A 22934-nucleotide genomic window follows, 5' to 3' on the forward strand; every position below is an offset into this window, starting at 1 on the left:
GGAAAGCCTGACTGAGAAACTAGTCTTCTCAGCTATAAATAATCTTACCAGAGAAAGCAAATGAGTAACACTTTCCAGTCTGTCAATATTGATGAGTATAATGCCCTTGAACAGGGCAATTAACCTCCGACAGGTCCAGCAGAGCTCCAGTCAAAGACTGTGGTTGTGTCAGGTGTGAATGTACATAACTGAATGAATGACTGTATGTGCAGCAGGGCGTTGCTGAAAAAAGCCATGCATGCTCATCAAACCATACCTAAATAAATAAATGCAAAAAACCCGAAACAAAATTAATACCAGATACCACACACATGTTGTACACAGAGAGTACTACACACATCATCTGCATATTCATCAAAAGCTGTTCATGATAGCATGTTTCTGATCAAATGATTTTAGCCACCACCCTTCATACTGAATGCAGCCAGACCTAAACAAGTGGCCTATTTAGTGTTTGTTGTTGTTGTGTGGAGTGGTTGAGGAGGTTTACCTGGCTGTACACACTGAGCCACTGTTCAACGGCAGAGCTCCGTCTTTCACCAGCAGCGCAGCAGCATAAACGCACCACTGTGTGTGCGCATGTGTTTGTGTAAATGAATGCACAGCTCTAACACTGGGGCCACTGTCAGTGAGAGTCATTACACATGTGTGAGTGTATCTGTGGCTCATGGCGGTGGGGTGGACTTCTGCTGCTTTCTGTTAATCAGGATAATGATTTCATAACAACCAATCAAAATGAGATCAAATGAAGCTCAGCACAGATGCTGAAGAGGATCTGCCCTCTGATTCTACTGTAGGTGAAAAACCTGACCCCCCCCCCACCCGCCATTCCCTTTTCTCCTGTGCTCTAATTTCTCGCTGCCAGATCACCTACCGTTTAGGCACGGGGCTTAAAGGGGGAGAGCGAGTTGTAAAAGGCATCATGAGAAGATGGGAGGGGGATTACACAGAGCGGGAGAAAGTGAAATCTAAACCAGGCCTCCCCTGGGTCAGCAGTGTCACTTCTCCAGCTCCCCACTGAGGAGCAGGCAGCCTCTGCTGAGTCTATCCCCAGGCTGAGCACCTCCGGTCGGGCATGCCAGTCAGCCAGGCAGGGGGCTGGGGGAGGGAGGAGGCTTTCAACAGGAAAAGGGCAGCCTGCGTGCCCTGAGGCAGGCTCTGTGCAGCTGTCAGAATCCCTGACCCCCACCCAGTCAACCCCCACCACGTCCCTGCCACCTACAGCCTCACACAGAGCACCAGCCTACCCCAGTGGAGGGGCTCAGAGGTGGAAGGGTACCACCACTCTGTTGCTCCCTCTGGGAGACACAGACAACATGGCTAGGAGGGAAAATATTCATGCCTTTTTACAGAGATTTTCCCTTTCCATTTCACCTGTCATACAAAGCCCTGCACATCCTGTTCCGTGCCCTGTCACTCACCTGGAATGTGCCAAGGGAATCTGTAATGTATCAACTTTTCTTGTTAAAGTCATTTGTGATACAACATCTGAGTAAATATGAAAATGTGGGATTTTTTTGGCACTTTGATTAATCTGGAGCATTTACCAGAGGACATGTTTAGCTAGATAAAATGCTGTGTAGATAACACAATGCTTAAGCAGTGATGATGAAGTCTGTTGCACAAAAAAAAAAAAATCGCTGTAAACCTGTGATTTCAGAAAACACAATCCACATTCAGATGTTTAATTCATGAAAGCCAATATTTCTATTTCATTTAAAATTAATTTCTTGTCTTGTTTGCTTCACATTAACAAGCATCAGCTATGAAATCATTTGATATGACAGTGTTGCTCTGTCTGGTCATGGCAGGACAGTGATGTCCTCCAGTGCCAAGCTTCCCCTGGGTAATTGGGAATTAACTGTATGTTTGTACTGGCAACTGAAAATAAGACCAGCGAGTACATCAAAGTTTTAGCCCAAAACTTTTCGGAGAATCCAACTAAAGGTCACTGTGCTACTCTGATCGTTTTCAGTGTAGGATGAAATCAAGGGTAGCAGTCACACAGGGAGAGGGAGAGAAAGAGAGGGAGGGAGGTCAGCAAACATCCAAAAGTGTATAAATTCAGTCTTGGGCCTTGCGGGCTCCAGCTGAGTGTGTTGCTCAGTGTGAGCAGGCTGGTCACCTTGGCTCAGCAGGTGATGATACCATAGAAAAAAGCAGCAAGGATGAGGATCAAAAGAAGGTTAAAGAAAAATAGTGAGAGGCCTACTTGAACAGCAGATGAGCAAAATCATGGAGAAAATTACAAGGTGAAAGGAACCTATATAAGAGCAAGTGGCTGACAGAAAAAAACAACAGACATAGCTGTTAAATATTTTTGAATAGGAAGCCTTGCACATGCATATCTCTACCAAGAACACTTTGACAAACAGTGGCAGTAAGCTCCACAACATCCTTAGGTTACAGATACAAATTAATTTGCGTGCCTACATGATGTTATGTGTGTGAGCCACAGGCCAGTCTAGTGCCCAAACAACCTGATCCCATCAGCCGGAGACAAGGAAAAGACTGGGAGGCCCTGAGGTCCAGAAAAAGAGTTCTTGTCATGACACCAAGAGGGAGATGATGTGAAGACTCCTACACTCAGCCTGTCAGAAACAATTTACACGTACCTCAATCAAGACCTGTGGGCTAGGATGTGGATGCTTTCTTAAGTTTCCAAATGATGCAGTTTTTTTTCTCTCTCACCTTCTGTGTTTACATCTTACTTCTTTCTGTCTCTACCTTTTTCTTTTCACTCTGCTTTTTTCTACATGATCCTACCTAAGAGTTGTCAGTTGTCTCCAGTAACCTACATAAAAGATGGTAGTCAGTGTTTACATTTCCTCCTTCATGTGTGGTGCACTCCAGCGGCATCTTGTTCACAAAGTAACACAACAACCATGTCCATCTTTTCAATTCCCAAAGTGGACAGCATGTAGAGTGCAGCACCAGCGTGATCACTTTCACATCTAAAATTCATGTTTTCTCTCAGATGTGTCTTCAATGCTGAGCACTACAAGCAGCCTGAAGCTATTTGTTTTGAAAAACTCCAACATTAAAGACCTGGAAGAGAGATACTTAAGTGTGACTGATTCAAAACACCACTCTTACAATGGACCTCTGCTGTTGTGCATGTGATTATATCCACAACCACGCAAGACAATTAAGTTGTGGAATACTGGGGTGGTTCAGATGAAGAGTTGTAGATAAGACAATGAAAGATCAAAACATGGATGTTATTTTCAGTGTTGTACTGAATGTGGTTGCTGATTACATTAGAACTAATTAGATATTTGTTAAATATTTCTGTCACCTACTCATTGTGGTATTATCATGAGTGCCAAAATTGCTTTTTCTGTCTCTCCCGCTCTCACACACAATTGTTCCTTGGTCACACAGTCAACCCAAACTCAGTAATAATTTCCACAGTTTATACAAAATTGTTGAGGAGTAACATATAACAGAATAATGTAAATTAATATGTACAGCATAGTAAATGCATACAGATTTGAATCCACCCAATTCCAAGCCACAAATCAAACTGTATTACACCACAATTTAAACTTCTGCGAGGCTTTGAGGCTGTGTGAAGTAGGCTTTGTCCTGCTCGTTCCTATTAATGATGAATGCAAAAGAAAAAAAATCTTAAATGCAGAAAAAAAACACCTGACTGCTAACAGCCCCCCTCCCCTTGTGAAGAATATGCAGCCCACTGAACATACGTTTGTCAGCTAATTAAGACTGTTAAATATGTTTTCAAACTAAAATTAGGGCACTAGTGTCATAACATTGGCACAGGGTCAGTAACAAAAGAAAACACGTACAGTATGTTGGTACTGATCCAACCTTAGACTATGAGGTAACAGAGTGAGACTCAAGCGCTTCAAGCTCTGAGGGAACAGGGTTTTCATCTGAACTACTGCTACTACTCTGTTGTTATAATTTACTGGGAAACCATAATACTACCAAACAAAATGAAAAGGGAAGTTTTTCCATCTCTCCCTTCTCATTTGTGTTCACCATAACAATGTAGCTGGCATAATCTAGCAGCCAAAAACTGCCACAATACTGAAGTTTTCCAAGTGGAATTTGCACTTAAATTTATGTTACAAATGTCCGCACAGACTGTCATTACTGTAGCGTATCCCTGAAACCAAAGTCCTGTACCAGACAGCTCATAACAAACATGTGCCATTACACAGCATCTCCTGTTGCTCTACATCCTCTAGTCTAGGTAAAAACATATGAATGCCAAACTCCCTCTAACCAAATATATATATATTTAAAAAAAAAAAAAAACGACTGAGAAACTTATTGCACACTTTATCATAACAGCAAGACAGATTGCAGCATTTATCAGCCAGAGCCATTCAGAGGAAGAAGCCAACTCTAAACAGTGCAGTCCATAAATAAAGTCTGTACAGAGCAGATGCACTGTGTCAATTTCACTAAATCAATGCTGTGATATTTCACTTGATTTATCATACCTCTTACTTGTTACAACAACCACTGAGCACTGAGATTGCAGCAGTAGAGGTGTTAAGTTGAAAACTCCACTGTGACCCTGCTTGCTTTAGGAAGCCTGACTGATTCCACCAGCTGTACAGAAAAATAACCATCTTTCTCACTGTACAGTAATGGTGATAAAATATAATTATTAAACATGTCAAACTTCAAGAATTCTTTTCCACGAGCAAAAAGCTGTTAAATCTCATTATTGGTCCCAGATGACCATACCTGATGTAGAGTGTGTGTGCAGAATGGTCATCATGCAAACACATTCTACATGTTCCAGGTATTTTTGCCTACTTCAGAGGAAATAAACCCTGGACCGTCCAGTCAGTTATAGTCTGTATCATCACAACATGTCAATATAAACCACACAGAATGTCTTAAAGAAATATTATCCCCTGAGTTCTACAAAGGTGACAGAAATGCTAAAAAGTCTGATGAGGTCACTACAATTTAATTAATACACTCCATATTTAGTCTGTACAATGTAAGAAAACTGTCCATGCACTTTACTGATTTTCCTTTAGAAAAAAGTGAATATTTTATTTGCTCTACTTAAGATGTCATATCAATAAGCTGCAGGGCAGAACAGAAAGTGCACAAGGAGTAGAACTTATTGACCATTTTCAGAGGAAAACACTATTAAGTGAGATGAGGGCAGAGACGGAGTACATGAGCAAAGGAAATGCTTCCAACATCGACCCGCAGCTGACTATGAATATGAATAACTTAGAAAACCCAACCTCTTCTTCGGTTAGAATTTATGGGCGACATTTAGACAGAAAAACCTCTAAATCTATGTTACACTGATATACAGCATCCCCACATGACTCAGTACTGATATAGCATTTTTTTTTATTGATTTTTATTCATTTAGTCGTCAGTGATAGTGGTTTAGGAACCTCTTTCTTTAACACTCATAAACCAGTTAAAAGTATTTTTCCTACGGGACGACAAGTGTGTGGAGAGGGGATTAAGACGTCTGGTGCTGCCGATACGCAATTACGCATAAACTAAAAAAAAAAAAAAAATCCGATGTTTCTCCAGACTACACGCGCGGTTAATCTACCAATCCAAATAAAACTTCACAACAATACAGGTTTGATTTACTCCAATCTTTCAGAAACCGGCAAAACTATCGCATCAAGTACCAGTCCGGCCAGATCCAAACTTTTTGCGGAGGCAGCATTGATCCTCATGTGTGACAACAGAAGAGGAGACAAAGCGCTCTGTCTTACCGGTCCCGTTCCGTTTCCGACTTTCCCGGTGCTCGTCCGTGCTCAGCAACAGTGGAAACAGATTGGTAAAGACTGGCTGCCAACGCAAAAAGCAGATCTGTCCAGTGCAGCGGTTTGGTCAAGACGGTCGTACTTACGCCAGCTGAGGCCGGAAGAGACTTTTCACGTTAAAAGCACAGAATGGGTCTACAACGACAGAGAAACATCTGTCACCACAGCTGTGAGGTTATAGGGCCTGTTTGACATTAAAAACAAGCCTACAAAGCGGTTTGACTCTTTCTTGTCTGGTTTTGGTCTGCGTTAGGCCTGTAGTATATGTTTACCATTAAGCAACACATTCCTCCAAATCTCGGTCTATATTCTTAAGAGGAGCACGTTATAAGAAAATTAACGACATGAAGGCGTTAAACAAGTTTTCTTTTACGAACTGACTTCAAAACCAAAGAGCCGCAAATTAAATTGTTTTATTTTGAAATACATGGGCAGATGTCTTATCTGTTTTTATGAGTAGGGCTTGACTCTGCAGACACACTGGTGCAGCTCCAGCAGCAACAGTCACACATCCAAATTATTATTTTATTTCTTATTTTATTTCATACACCTGTCTCATCACTCTTTCTCCACATACATACTTTTATGTGGTGTATTTATGTTTTCATTTTTCACTTTCAAGTGCCATATTAATCAATTTAATGTAATATGACTTCACTAGTATTTCCCACCACAAATTAAGTGCTCAACAAACTGAGTCATGGAGAGTCAGTGAGAGTTACTTAATTTCCATACAAGAATACAAACCAATACTCTGATTAATCATGTGCTTGTCAGTAAGACAATGTAAATAATTATTGGCAGTATACAGTAGCATTTGACCTTATGCTGCACCAGCATGTTGATCTGCCTTGAAAGTGAATACTATTGGTAAACTCTGATGTGACAGACAGTGTATAGTCTACTCAATGAGGTGTTTATGCTGGCAGATTTGAACAGTTTCCCAGACTCCAAAATAGTTACTGCAGGAACAATAAACATACCACAGTGCCAGCCTTGTTCTCTTTATCCAAGAAAAACACTGTTTAGTATGCTGAGTTTGCTGATGATACGATTTAAATACCAGTTTTAAGGCCTTTTCGTGGTTTAATTTAAATTCTATTTTTCCATTAGCTTGCATGCTGATTTTAATCTCACGTGATAACAAGAAAAGCAATTGCTCTGATTACAGCACACAGGGCCTTTTACAGTAGTGTGACTCTAACTGACAGAAATGCAAAGAACAGGCTGTCACCAGTAAGGTGATGGATACTCTTGGCTCTCCTATTTGAGAGTCCTAGATATGTCCTTCTTCATGCAAATGTACTGGCACTCAAACAAGCAGTGATCATAAAAATAACCCCTAGCCAAGAACATGGGGAGTACATTGAATGAAACACAACACCGCCGTCTCTCCCCAGCTATTACCACCTCTGACTAAGATGCCCTAAAAGTACTCAATCCAGCGGTGTCGATTTTTATCATTTGATCAGTGGTGTTCAACCTTTGAAGAATGAAATGTGCCAGAAGCTCGACTCCTTTCTCATTTTTTGCTAATTTGACTATTAAGTCTCCCAAGCTCCACAGTAAGACCTCTCTGCCTGCACGCTGAGCCACTGGTAATGGCTAAAGGGCAGGATGTAAGCCAAATTCAGAGCCCTAAGAGGTATCTGACTGGTCACTGTCCAAACCCTGCACCCCATCAAACTAGCGTGCACCTGCCTCATATAAGGTTCCAGACCACACTGTCTGTGCAACTTGCCCTTTCAGTGCTGACAGTGCGGATTATAGACTGCTTATAGTGGTAAATAAAGAGATTGCTACACTGTGACCTTTGTCCAGTGGTCATCATACAGCAACAACTACCAATATGAAGAAAAGTCATGGTAAGAAAAGACCCTTAAAAGAAATATCTGACAATTTGGGAAATACATTTATTCCCTTTCTTGCTGAGAATTAGAGGAAAAGATCGATACCACATATCTGTGTGGTAAATATGAAGCTACAGCCAGGAGCCCATTAGCTTAGCTTAGCATTAACATTGGAAACACAGAAAAACAGCTCTGCCATAATCATACTGTAATATGGAACTTCAAAGAAATAGTTTGACATTTTGCCCAGAGATAACGGAGATGAGTGATATCACTCTTATGTCTGTATGATAAATATGAAGCTACAAACAGTAACTGACTAACTTAGCGCAAAGACTAGAAACAAGAGGAAAAAGCTAGCTGGGTCTGCTCAAAGGTAACAAAATCCACCCATATTAACACATTTTAGCTGGTTGGTTTAATTTGTACAAAAAACAAAGTGTAAAAACAACAATTTGCAGTTTTACAGGGAGATATGGACCGGACAATTTTTTGGCTGGGACCAGTCACTTGCTGGAGACTCCTCTGGATGCCTAGCAACTATTCCTGGCCAAGAAATAGTATGTCACATAACACCCCACAAAACAGCAATTTTCATTTTTACACTTCGGTGTTTAGATATAACCTGTTATTTAGTGAGCATTAGAGGTGCTGATATGTGGATTCTGTAACCTTTGGGCAGAGCCAGGCTAGCTGTTGCTCTCCGTGTCTACTCTTCTTGTTTTGTGCTAAGCTTAGTTAGCCAGCTGCTGGTTGTAGCTTCAAATTTATCATACAGACATGTGAGTGGTATCAATCCTAAATCATCTAACGCTGGGCAAAATGTCTCATCTAACTATTCCTCTGAAGTTCCATAATACAATATAGTTTAAATTATCCACATTATTAAGTGTTGTTATAAATATTTATATTAGAATAAGAAGGAAGATAATTATATTCTGTGGCCAAAAAAGGGTGGACTGATTCTGATTATTTAATGCATTTGGTCTGGATTTGAGTTTCTTGTGTGTATCCTGCATCTGCATACAAACATGCTGTATAATCTTTCCCCTCCTGGTGGATAAATCACCACTACGTCTGCAGAAATGTACAGTAAATCCATAAATCCTGACAGGCCTCTATAGCCTCTCAAACTCCCACTCACACTGTTCTCAACAACCTGTCCATGCGTCAACCTGGTTTCCACAGCAACAGAAGTGGCAAGCTGTGTCCATTCAACGTGAACTTTAAAACCCATCTTTAAATGGAGCCTTTGATGGACCAGAGTGAGTAGAGTCAGCAAAGAGGAAAACAAAAGGAGAGCAGGTGTAGGAATGGTGGCACTTCAGGCAGTTGATTAACTTCAGCACTGCAGTGCAGCCAGAGTGGCATGTATGAAGAAAAAACAGGAATATGGAAATGATAGGTTAAACGAGGGGCTCCGAGGAGAAGAATGCAGGAAAACCCCTCCGAGTAGCTCCACTTAGATTTTCACAAACATCTGTGTTCACCACTCTCTAACAACGTGTAGCTCTAAGAGGCTGAAAAATAATGCGTGTCGAGAAAAATGTGTAGATTCTGCTGGTTTTGTGAAAAATTATTTTTTGTTGTCTTTCCATCTTTAAAAAATATGTACAGACTGTAGCTGAGGGGGTCATTTTATTCATATATGCATTATAAGGCAAGAGTCCACTCTGACCATTTCACGCTGTGTTATGTGCTTTCCTTTGACAGTGTCTAAAGGCAGATTTTTCTATTTATATTTATAATATCCTTCCTTTCACAGACTGGTAATGTTTTTTCTATAAACACATTCAATCCTGTAAATTCCAAATGAAGGCATCTTTCACTAGTGATATTTCATGGTTTTGTGAGTGTCACCTCAAAGTGACTGTTGTATACCTGGCTGCTGCACTGTAAGGACACTGAGCTCCCTAGGTAATAAGTCATGGATTTAATGTGCTCTGTATAAAAGAAATGGGAGGCCGCTTAAAATCCCATAACCCACTGGAACATGAGTTATGGTTTACTTTTGTGCTCCACAGCAGGGGCAGGCTGCTGCCCCGTTCATGGTCACTTGCCCTCGGCATTGGTTTTAATTAGCAGGGTCCAGTGCCATTACCACTGAGCTCATTATGTTGGCTGGCCATTGAGGCACTAATGGCAAAAAAGGGCTGGTACAAATTAGAGGGCAGCACACTGACTTAGGTAAGAGGACAAAAGGCAAAGGCACATCAAAACAAACAAGTTTCAGTGGAGAAGACTCTTCGTTACCGTTTCCTCAGACAATTATTGACTTCCTGGAGGAGAAATTGCTTGATAATCTGCACTGCAGACACTGTCAGTCAGACTTCAGTTGTCCATCTAAGCTAAATCAATTTTCTAGATGCCTGCAGTGGGACAGATTCTGATATGAGTGACAGTTACCAAATGAAGTATCACTGCTAAAGATGGAGAGGGGTATGGGGAGGGGGAAGCTGTTGCTTTGATATCAGAGCAGGGCAGTAAATTAAAAACGGATAAATCTACATATTGATAATAATATAAGACATATTAGGTCAATAGGTTTTATTTGAAATCAAATTACATTTTGTTTTCCTATTTTATTTATTTGATATTCAGAGTTGACTGTTTAATTGATGTTTTTATAAAGTAAGGCTTCATTTGAAGGTGTTTTTGCAAACATTTTCCCCACCATTTAACTAGCTTTGTCGCTAAAAGATCTTTGAAGGACAACTTGCCTTAGTGGCACACAATGGGGAAAAAAAGACACCAAATAAGAATGATTAGAGAACAAATGATCACTTATTGTTGGTTAGTGGTGATTTCACTATGAACAGCTTAACCTTTCCTTGATAGTATGTACAGTTAAAATGGTTTGTCTTATTCTTAATTTCTTTTTTTTATAAGATTTACAATAACTGTCAATATTTCTAAAATGTCACATAATGAATTTTGGATGAGCAACTTTAACAAACTCATCAGTATTTTGGAATCACTGCATCTGAAGTTACTTAATCAAGTGTTTGGAGGCTAATCAGAATGTGCACTGATTGGATTAGTATGCACACTAGAAACCACACATCACACAAGGGTCTCATTGTGTCTGAAATTACTCGACTTGTTTCTTGATCAGTCCCTATTTACCTGGAGTATGAAAAATCAAAGGGATATTAATATTCGTGTATTAAATGACAACCCCTACATACTGTTGGAAAAGACTTTTACCACAGCCTGAGTAACTGCAGCCATATGCTAACAGCACCCATAGCCTAACTGTCTTGTGTGATTTATAACTTGGCAATTAACCTCCCAGAGCTGCTGGTAACTTTCATGGCAGCTTTCCCTGTGAGGGAGACACAGCACCAGCAGAGGAACAAAGCCTCTGAGCTCTCACACTACCACTACACGCTATCAGATTTTTATTCCACAGGGAGAACGAGGAAGCAAAGGCTATACATATTAATAAGTAGACATGCCTATTCCCACACCTTTTACACAGAGGAGTCTGCCGCTGAGCTGAACCACTGTCAGTTTATTAGGATGCTCTCCCTTTGGTACTGTATGTATAGCTTATGTGAGCACAATACTATGTGCAACCTCTAAAATAGTCTATCATGCAAAGCCTGCTGAGAATAATAAAATAAATGCAGCTGAGAATCATTCATCTTCTGGGTCTGAGAACTGACCATGCATGAGAGTTGCTGTGTAGAAACTGAGGCTTTTTCACTCTTGAACGTACATTATAGATGATTGCTGATTGAGTCTCAACAGGATTAATCATCAAAGTGACATGCAGGAGCCATCTTCACACCTCTTCTCTGTTGAACAGAAGAAAAATTCAGAAGTTTAACCCTCCTTGTGGAACAATATTCCATAAAACACTTGTTTTCGCTCCATCTTTATGTCTATTATTAGATACCTGTATATTACTTATATTATTCAACAAGATGATACATGTATGTTTTATTTCATTCTAAACTCCTGGCTAGGGTTTTAAATAAACCAAAGTTTGCCCCGAACAGAAGCAAGTGAATCACCACATGATGTAAAAATATTTTCTATCTCTGCACAGCCTTGGGCGGATACTGAATAAGAAGTATGCAGCCAATGGTAGAATAAAATTAATAAAGACCCAAGTAATAGTGCACATATTGATATCCCATTCTCAACCATATCAGCCCATCTTGGCCTATTCAAAAGTAATGAAACAGTCATAGCTCATGAACTCATACCCTCACTTAATTACAGAGGGAGACAGATTTATAGGAAAGAAAATGCAAAGATAAGTTGAATACATTTGTGTCTTTACCAAGTTTCTCATTATGGTGACATTGTTAAGCTACGAAAGAAAGACAGCGCATAAAAGAAAAATAATATGTTGTAACACTCCGCAAAGGAGTCATTTGTATGAAATGAGGCTGCTCATAATCAGAGTCTATTAGCTGCATCTACTGATATAATCAGTCCTACTTTGGCTACACAGCCACATGGAAATCATTTACTTTCTCCCACGGAACTTTCTCTGTCTGATGATCATATGATAAGTTCTCATCCAGCAATATAGTACAGTAACAACTATTACGTTAACAATTTTTATCAGGAAACTAGGACATTTGCACAACTCAGAAGAGGAGAGGTGTGAGAGATAGAGAGCCTGCAGTGCATACAAAGAGACACCCACAGGTTGTCTATAATTGAAATTCAAAACATTTTACACAATTTTGATATTTTTGTTCCTTTATGTCCCGGTTTTGTGTTTTGCTTTCTTGCCATGTTTACATGGGTTTATGCTTGGCTTTCCTCCCACAGTCTGAAGATATACAGGTTGAATGAAGTGGAAACTCTAAATTGCCTGTGGGTGTGAATTTGCTTGTCTGTGTGGCGGTCCTGTGATGGACAAGCAACCTGCCAAGGGTGTTATCCTGCTTTTTAGCTATGCTAGTGGCATGGCAATGGCACTCTGTCAGGTGGTTTACCACTTTGGTCCAGAATAAAATATCTCATTAACTATAAAATGGACTGCAATTCACTTTCGTATAGATATTCATAGTGCTCAGAGGATGAATCTAGCAATCCCCTGATTTTTCCTGTAGTGCCACCACAAAATTGACATTTGTGTTTTTGAGTAAAACAAAAACAACAACTACTGGATTGTCATGAGATTTGGAACAACCAACAATGTCCACCTCAGAATTCTAACAACTTTGGTAATCCTTTAACGTTTCCTCTAGCAACACCATCAGCTCTATTGTCCACTATTTCGGTTTAGAGCCAAAATATTATATTTATAATCAAATACTCACAATGAAGACATTCCATCAGTCTCAGCTGCAAATTTGCTGATATAGCAAATATTTACATAATAAAACAATAGTCTAAAACTGTGAAAACAATTAACATTATACCTGCACCCATTGTCAGTGTGAGCATGTTAGCATGCCAGTGTTTACATTTAGCTCAAAGCACCACTGTGCAGCCTCAAAGAGATGCAAACATGGCTAGACTCTTAGTCTTGTTATCCAATACATGTTGACAGACATTTAGTTAGTTAGTTAGTAGATGCCTATTCATTATAACTTATAAGCTGATTTTAGTGGTTTGTTTAAATCAAAACTAAAACTCCAGTATTTAACTTTTTTTTTTTTTTTAATTCTGCCACAGAAATCTACAAACCTTGACTGCAACTGTGATTGAAAGTTGAGGTAACACGGTGTGACACAAGTAATTGATGGAGATACCTTGTTATATTCAGTTGTTCACTCACACAAGACAATAACAGGGTAGAGGACACTTTATGGTGCACATTATCATGTCAAATTTATTGAAGACTGAAATATTAACTAGAGCTGTTGTGAGTGGCCATTATGATTTATACATGCATAATTTCTCTGTCATGTCACATCAGTACAGACATTTCAAGGCTGAATGATTTGCATGGTTTGATAGCAGTGCTTAAGAGGTGCAACAAGGTGTAAAGCTGTTATGAAAAGGCTGAAATATGTTGTTTATTGAACGTTATTCTTGAAGATTAGATGCAAGTATTTTGTTAACCTTGTCCAGCATTACGCTCCATTATCCCCTTTATTTGCTTGATTTTCTACCTGTCAATCTCCACACTCTGTATTTTCCCCTCACACCTTTCCATGACCTCCAAATAAATTTTGTCTATTTCTGTCCATCTCTATTTCCCTCTCCCCATCCCAGCTCCCAAACTCAGTTTCCAATCATTTTTAACTCTCCCATGCAATCACTTCCCCTGCTTTCTGCCCCACCTCTCCCTCTGCCTCTCCCCTTCCATCTCCCACTCCTGTTTCTTTAATCGTTCTGTTTTCTGCTGAAGGTTACTCTTGCCTGCAGGGCTATGAAAATGTCAGAAAGGCCCACTCCATTTTCAGCTACGTAAATAGCCATTTCCCGCCAGAGCAAACCCACTTTTCCTGTGTCTGACCTGCCACGTTGCACATCACACTTCCCACCTCCTTCTCTGCTCTACCTGAGCACAATAGCAGGGGTGGGGTGGGGGGTGAACTGTGCTCCTTCATTCCTTATCTGTCATTTTGATATAACGGACTGCTGCCATTGTCCTCTGTATTCATCTCCATTTAAACAACCTAGACTCACAAGGGAGAAGCTTGGCTTCACAAATTCAAATGGAATTACTCTCATTCCTGCAGTGAGTAGCCAACTCACTATAAATACCCAAATATGTTGTGACTCAAAACTTGTTTTCAGGAGAAGCAGTTATATTTATTAGGACAAGAAGTACGTCCAGTTTAAATTTAAGCTAATGAAATGTAACAACAGGATGAACACCAGGTGACTTCTAACTTTCAGTATTTACAGGCACTAATGGACCAACCTATATTAATCATGTCTTGAAATATGGTTGAAATATTCAAATATAATCACCAAAATATGCAACAGCCATGTTAAAATAAAATGCTAATTCCATTTCCCAGGGCTCACAAAAGAGCAGAAATGGACTTATTAACCTTGCCTAAAACCACTTTGTACTCCCCAACCTGAAACAGCCTGTTCGTACTGTCATTATAATTTATCAGCACAGGAGGAAATATGGGAAAGTGTGTGTTCATTGACAGACAGCAAGAAAGCACTTACAGTGTTCAAGAGAATGACATTCAGAGAAAAGAAGCCTCTCTCATTTTTTCAAGTCACTGAGAGCTTCAAATCAAATTCTGGTCACATTAAAAACTTTACTCTTTCAACACTCGAGGGACAAATGCTCTTTTAAGGCTGTGCAAGTGTGTTTTGTGTAATTCTCCTAAGGTTTAGTGTTTTTTCTGTGAATTAGAATAGAGCTTCGGATGCAGTGGTGAGAGGCGGCGTGGGCTTGGAAGGATGCTGCAGAAATATTAAACCTGGATTTGTGCCCTGAGTCTTTTTAGCAAAGAAAAAAAAAATCACTTATTTGATCTCTTGTGTTTTCTAAAACAACAGTTCTTGCTTCTCTGCTCTGTATATGCCCGCGCTCTGAAGAGCGAGCTCCCGCAGGTCATGCAAGGCTAGTTCATTTCCGTGTGCTGTGTCCCAGAAAATCCTGACGTGCTACACGTCACTCCCGTCCTCCACCTCTTTTCCCCTTCACTAACACTCCCCTGATCTTCCCTTTCAATTTCCTGCAGCTCTGCAAGACAATGGAGAGCTACATCAAAGGCCTGCATGAGGGGTTTGATAGCTCACATCAGTGAAAGAAAAAAATCATTCACACGCAATTTTCGTTCAACACTATTTGGACAACTCATCATCTTTCAATGCACTTGCAACAGAGGTTCCATCTTCTCAGGGGTGTCTTTTTCAGAAAGTAAAAGAAAAGCTGTTCAGACAGCATGTGCAGCATGGAAAGCATTTCCAGCAGTCTTGATCCTTTTCTACAGGTAAGAAAATGTAAGGAATATAGGTATGGTATGACACCTGAAAACAGACAACTTGCCCTCTACACATACTGTATCAAGGCCATGCTTTAGACTGAAAACACAGTTTCTCACCATCTTGTCGGTTTTAGTCAAGTATTCACACTGACAACACATTGAAGGCACAGTCTAACCACGTGTTTTGCACTGAATGTGACTGCAAAAGTACACATCCACACATTGTATGATAGGGGAGAAATAACAGGGAAATGATGCACACAAAAACATAATTGAACGGTGTAGATATAAAATTACTTCTGGATCCATTCAGGCTAATTTACCTTGGTTTACTCTATGTTGTTCCTCTCTTAACAATGGATATAGTGAGTCAACACTGTCAGTCTGGCACTGCCCTCCCGCTGCGACTGAAAATGACTTTCAACAGCTTGATCGAATTAATTGGCTTGACTGTTAGGCAGAGGGGGAATAGATGGACTATTAGCTATTGAAAAGAAAAAGATTGACAAGTACGTTGTTTCTCAGGAATAATTGTGAGGGAGGACTGCGGCTGGAGGGAGAGTGAAGGGTACACAAAGAAAGCAGGCCTCGGATGAGGACAAAAGAATAGATTTTGCAAAAATGAGTCTGCTTTGTTTCCTCTCCTTGGCAGGAGTCAGATGTTTTGCTGTGCTCTGTCTTGTGAAGCATGACTCCCTTTTCTCCTTAGACACAAAACCTATCATTTGGACATTTGTGGATAGATGAGAGAAAAGCAGCTTTACCAAAGACAGGAATAGACATTTTGAGGGATGCAGAAAAAAGGGCGTGTGGTGGCAGAATGAAAAGTATTCAGCAGGCAAACATGTGTTTTCTAGTAATATGCTGTATATGGACAGTGTATGATTATTTTTATGATAACATCCAAAGCTAGGAAAAACAACAGAAACAACAATTAATACTTGGATGATGGTGCTAATTGCTGTTGGGTCTACTTATGCAGTTCCCTGTGATGCACCAAAGGAAAACCAACAGTGAGACCATGGATGCCATGCTATCTTATAACTGCATGTGAGAGTTGTTTTGAGGGCAGGGCAGTGGCAGAGGTATGGAGCTCATTTTAATTGGATCTGTCAAAACTCGCCACCGGTTAATGTAGTGCCTCTATTAGGCAAAGCTGCAGCCCATGACCTGAAGCTCTCCAAGCGTGATCGATGGCTCTATTTGTTATTTTGCTGCTGTTGCTGCTGCTGCTGTTGTTTTTATTGGTGGCGTTGTTGATGGTGATGATGACGTTAATGATGTTGATAACGACAATGCTTTTTACATATATTGGCAGGATGTTGTGCACTGAACCACTCACTCTGTAGAGTTGTCACTTGCTGATTTTGTGGTGCACTTGTGGTCTCATATCATCACCTGACCTTCACTATGCCCTGCCTCCCTCAATTACTGTTGCTACATTTGTCATGCTTCCTGTTCTTGCACAGCTCAATACAATCTATAACAAGAACAATGGCAGATTTCCAGTCTGGAATTCTTAATAATTTTTGAATTGTCAGCAAGAGCAAGTTTCTCATTTCTTCTAAACTGGCAACCATCAATTTTGCCCGCTGAAATGACAATTATCGCTAACATCAACTGTATGTTAGCTGGCATGCTCATTAGCCTAATGTTAGCTCCATAAATTGGTTTAAAAAGTTTAAATAAAACATAAGGAGTAATGTGAAAACATCTTTCCAGTTACAATGTCCTGTTGTTCAGGATAATCTACAGACAATGTCCTCTAGTAGCACCTCCAGTATTTTCAAGATTTTGTTTTCTACAACTGTACTCTTGACATTGGTGATTTGAAGCTTTATTGCCGCCCTTTCAAACAGAAATTCTAGTAATCTCTTATTCTCCAGTTACAGTAAGTCACTCTGAAAATAAGTACAACCTACATCCCAAAAATGAAAAATATAAGTAAACCATTCTGAGGTTTGCAGTAGTCTCCACTCTCCTTCGACTGGTTCAGATTGGGGAAGGGGATCGATAGCTCGCTTTCCAAGAGCCTCATAAATCTGTAGAAATCTTTTTATGCTATATGATCCCTCTACTTATCTCTGGCTCCAACTGGTACACAGAAACAAGGCTTTTCTAAGTTTGACTGGGCTGCGTGGGGATTTAACAGTGTTTATCAACTGGCCCTATGAGACTGTGTTGTTGTTGTCATCTCATTCTGTTTACATCAGATTTCTGGGAGTCATCCTGTGTCCTGGCAAGGTTACAGAAGATGAACGACTTCACTTTCGTACAGCAATATTCCTCCTCCAGGACATATGCCGCTGTTCCTCCTCTCTAATTCAACCTCCCACTTTTCTGCACTCAATAAAAGTATTCAATGCTCTCCTTCCATCTGCGTTAATCCGTCTCACCTTATTCTCCCTTCCATAATCAACTGTTTTTTCCTTTTTAAACCCTCCTCTCTCTGCCCCCTCATTCTAGTTCCATCATTTCTCTCTTTCTGTCAGACGCATAATTTTCTAAAACACTTTTCAGCGCGCTGTAGTCATTTTTATTTTTCTCGTTCTTCTCATTTTTAAAGTTGGAATTGGAAATAATAGAGCTTTCAAGTCTAAGCTTTGACTGTTTTATACAAGTGAGGCATAATCGATACCCTCAGCCCCGACCTCAGGGATAGCCTGTTTTAGTCAAATGCTTTTGAGTTCCTCTTGTGTGTACAACTATTACAGCCCATGAACGCACCCCTGGTCATGCCTTGAGATCAAGGACTTTGCCAGGTGTATCACACACACACACACCATCTTTCTTGCTCTCTCAAACAAACATACACAACTTTATACTAATTTGCAGTTTTTGCATTTAGCACTCATGCACAGCAAGCACGAATGTGTCTTGTTTGCAACAAAAAATCATTTCCATCAATTAATTTATTCAGCTGATAGGCATTTTCTATTTAGTGAACAGAAGGAAAACCGTGAACGGAAAATAGCAGAACCCAAAGTTATGTAATCAAATTGTTTTTGTCCAACCATCAGTCTAAAACTCAAAAATGATGTTTATGATGATATAAAGACAGAGAAAAGCAGCAAATATTCAGGTTTGAGAGAATGGAATGGTTTTTTAACTACATAAATAAATATAATAAACTATAATTAACATAACTGATTCATTGATTATTAACTACTCCTGAGAGTTCTGCTACTGATTTCATTTTGTGATTAATCAATAAATTGTTTGGTTTATAAAACTGTTTTGTTGGACCAGAAGTCGAAAACCCCAAACCAATCCAGTTTATTACCACAGAAGAAACAAGCAAATACTCTGAATTTAAACTGGTGACGGCAGTCAATTTTGGGCTTAAAAATTACATTAACAATTAATTAACTAGTAAATTTTCTGTTACACTGTTTTTGTCAATTTTATATTTGACTAATCATTTTACCACCACAGTCTTGGTCAAAGTGATGATTTGAATTTCTCTCAACTTATTCAGTTAACCCTCACATCCATCCCACAACACACACATAAGCACAAGGCCACACTCAATCATCCTCCAGTGATCAGCATAGAGAGGAGAAAATAAAAAACTGTGGGCTGTCATACGAGTCCACAATAATCCTCACCAGCCTGAATGACTTAAAGCGACTCAACATGGATTAATAACAAGGATTAGAGTGACACAAACTGCAGTCAGTGGCAAAGACAAAGGAAGCAGAACCAAAAAACATTTATTTTAGTCCACACCAAACCTGTAAACACAGCTACGCACACGGGCGCACACAATGTCTCTACTTCTCCCAGACATTCTGATGTGAGCACTAATATTTGTACTGCTGATATGTCATAATGTTTTATGGACTAAAACACAGACAGCTGTTTGAGTTTTTAGAGTGAATTCTTTGCCTGTGAAACAGATGAACAGTCCGTGGGGGGGGGCAAAGATCCTGATAAAGAACTTATTAGGAGTTCATTCCAGACTAATAATTCAGCAGGCAGATCTGTCAAAAGGAAAACAGCAGAAAGGGACAAGATGGTGAAGCGCAGACAAAAGCCCAGCCACAAAGTGGCAGACAGCAAAGACAAGTGTCTCTTTTATCTGCTCTATAATAAAGCATGAAATAGCCTGGTTAACTCTCTACTCTGCCATCAACACCAGAGTTCCAGTCCACTTCAGAGAGCAACATCCTCAATCAAATGAGACTTGCGACAACAAAGATGTACCCTTTGAGGACTATAATTGCTTTCATGTTGCCCTGAAAATACACACAAACATGTTTTCAAGTATCTGGGCATTAAAAAGGAAGAAAGAAGAAGAAGAAAATTTCAAATATTCCCCCATCTTGAATTCATTCAAGAGCTTTTAGACAGTAGCTAAGACACAAATGTCCCCACAGAGGTCAAAAGGCATTTCAAAACAGAGATGTCAAAGACCTCCACACTCCCTCCAAACCACAAGACTCCAGACTTGGTTGAGTTAGAGTACTCTACATGACACGCAGCCTGGGCAGCAGCAAGATGACCTCTTTGAACTACAAATAATGCACAGATGATATGCATAACAACACACAGTAGAACAATGCAAATGTCATCACCATTCTTGTCACTGAAAGTAACTTGATCCTCTACTGTGGCCATGAGAATAGAGACAATGACGTCCCATCACCTCCACAAGAAGGCCAACAAGCAACACAGTGAAAGCTCTCAGACAGCACGAGCAGCTGGGCTGACAAGTAGACCGGTCCCAGAGGAAATGCCCGTCCTGGTGACCGGCTCACTGTACTGTTACAAGTTATTTGTGTCTGTCATTGTCTCTGTCTGTGTCCCTGTGTGAGTGCAAGTCCTAGAGAGAGTATGTGGGAAGACTACACAAGCAGAAACCGACTGTGTGCTCAAAAACTGTTGACAGCATGAATGTGTTGCTTCGTGTGAGACCAGTCTGACACTGGCCTAACAGGTGTGACTTCTGTCTGCAGCCAGGAAAATGAGCCAGTGATGGGCTTTGTAGTCCATTCCTATAAATGACAGGAAGTTGAGGGATGTTTTTTTTTCTAAATCTATATAAAAGGATGAATGACTTTTATTTAAGTATCCTGCCTTCTCATAGCCCATCCCTCATGGATTTACAAGACACCTTCACAGGTCATCTATATGTATAAGAGTACTTTACTGTATAAAGATGATGTAATGTGGCAGTCCCTAAACTATCTTGGGATCCCTTGGCACCCCCTAGGGGATCCCAAGATAAACTTTAAAGGTGATTACAGGATGATAAAATCAATTGGAAAGAATATAAATATATCTGTTACAAATGCTGTTTTCATTTTCAGCTGTTTGTGACATAACTCTATTTGACGTAAGGTCAAGGTAAAATTTATTTCCATTCTCTCCATAGAAAATGCTCAGTATACATGGGAACAAAACTGTGTTATTTCAACACTACAGTGTAGACAATAATAAGATACAATGAAAAAAACAACAGAAAACAAGTACAACAACAGTAAAGTGCAACTAGTATTGAACTGACAACAACTAGATGGATTGCCATGAGATTTTGTACAGCCATGCCCCGCTCAGGATGGACTACAGTCACCTTGGTGATGCCCTAATTTTTTTCCTAGTGCAATCACTAGGAAATCACTATTTTATGACTAAATATCTGAAAAACGAATGACATTCCCAGTAGCCTCAGTTGACAGTACAATGACATTTTATTTGAGTGCACCACTGTGCCAAAGACCAGCCGAAGCGCTGCTAGCATGACTGCAGACTCTAAAGATTGTTTGTTTGTTCTTTTTTTTGTTTGTTTGTTTGTTTGTTTTGGTTTTTTGCTTTAAATTTTCAATATTTTCACCACCTTAGGCATCTAAAAATCTTTCAAATGAAACACTCAGAGCTCAAGTAATCAAGGAATAGCTTACAGTATTGGTTGAACTGAAATCAAAAATAGACTCCATACCTCAGCTGAATTACCAGCAGGGCTAAGCAGGCAAATGCACATGGGCCCCAGACCCCTAAAGGCGCAGCCTAGTGTGTGTAGTTTATGGTTACCTCTGTCAAGGAGGTTATGTTTTCACCTGTGTCTGTTGGTTGGTTGTGTGGTTTGTCAGAAGGATTAGGAAGGAATTTGATCCACTTAAATACAAGATGGACCCTACAGTATTAGCTTCAGTGGCTCTGTATTTTAGAAGGTCCTGATGCTCACACACTACATATATCTAAATGAAGTGGCGTTAAATGAAATTACCACAACAGGGGTCTGACAGTACTTTTTTGCTCAGGGGCTACATAAAAGCTTAATCAGCCCTCCTCCACACAAAAAACCCACAAGGCCCAGGTTTCTATTGCAGCATGTGAACCCACGACACAGTGGATAACAGGACCAAAACCCTTCACTTTTCAGGTAAATCCATGCTGCAGAGCAGCTTCGTCCTGTTCAACCCGACAGTTTGTGCTGTCAGCTGAAAGCACAAACTGCTACACCCCTTAGGCAGACCCTCAGAGACCACCTGCTCATGCGCCACAAACGTATAGCAAACTGATTCACCACTACACCGTGGATGGAAAAACAAAGTCAGTGCTCCTCTGCCTTCACTGTGTATGTATTTGAAGAGGACGTTAATTTAGCAATACCAAAAAGCTGTTTAATCGTTACGAGTTCGCCCATGGCTACAGCTATAAAAGTAACATGTGTGTAGGTAACAAATAAGCCTCCAATTCACAGTTAATTTGGAAACACTTACCAGGTGCTGAGCTCCACCAAATGCCAACAATGGAGGTGCCACGCTGCGACGCATCTTGCATTACATTTTGTTTACTAGCTCAGTTTGTTTTGTGTTGAGCAGTTCAATTGCCCACAGAATATAAATGTCCGGTTCCTCTCTGGAAGTTTTATCAAGGACAATCCGGCAAAGTTGACGGGTTTCTGCTGTGGTAGTCTTTCCGTGTATAGTCCAAAAAGCCGAGGTCGGCAGGTCACCTAGCTTCCACTACACATAGCTAATTAGGCTAATGACCTGTCAATCATAGGTGACACCTGGGGTAGAGTTTTCCGGTCTGTGACAACAACTGAAAACTTTCAAAACTAAAGTAGACCAGGAAGGAAAGTAATGAGAATATGAAGTCAAACCAATAAATTAAAAGTAGGGATGCTACCAATAATTGTTCTTATTATCAATTTAACATCTGCTGATTATGGACTCTTTTAATAAAATGTCAGAGTGAGTTAACTATTGAAAAAAAATGCTCTTTAAAGTTTCCAACAGCCCCAGGTATTTACTCGTCTTTAATGAAAAAAAAGCACCAAATAGTCACAATGTAGTAGCTGAAACATTTTGGCATTTTTGCTTGGTTAAAATGACTGAAATGATTAATTGCTTATCAAAATTGTTGTTTTTTGTTGATCAACTAATAGATTAATTGGCTAATTGTTTCAGGTCTAATTT

At 40.0% G+C, this 22934-nt stretch overlaps 1 protein-coding gene across 3 annotated transcripts in view; it reads right to left on the minus strand.

Moving 5' to 3' along the window:
• The window catches only part of znf385c (zinc finger protein 385C), a 137519-nt gene extending 114969 nt beyond the window's left edge, over positions 1-22550 (minus strand). For 2 of the 3 annotated variants that reach the window (XM_051074084.1, XM_051074082.1), the window contains exon 1: positions 22233-22550. In XM_051074084.1, the coding sequence (XP_050930041.1) occupies positions 22233-22293 (61 nt within the window). In that variant the 5' untranslated portion in view covers positions 22294-22550. Of the gene's footprint in view, positions 1-5735; positions 5809-22232 lie in introns of those variants that run through there. The other variant, XM_051074083.1, reaches the window with a different exon arrangement.
• Between the last annotated feature and the right edge of the window lie 384 nt (positions 22551-22934).

Source organism: Lates calcarifer, linkage group LG11 (assembly GCF_001640805.2).
Source record: "Lates calcarifer isolate ASB-BC8 linkage group LG11, TLL_Latcal_v3, whole genome shotgun sequence".
Classification (NCBI taxonomy): Eukaryota; Metazoa; Chordata; class Actinopteri; family Centropomidae; genus Lates; species Lates calcarifer.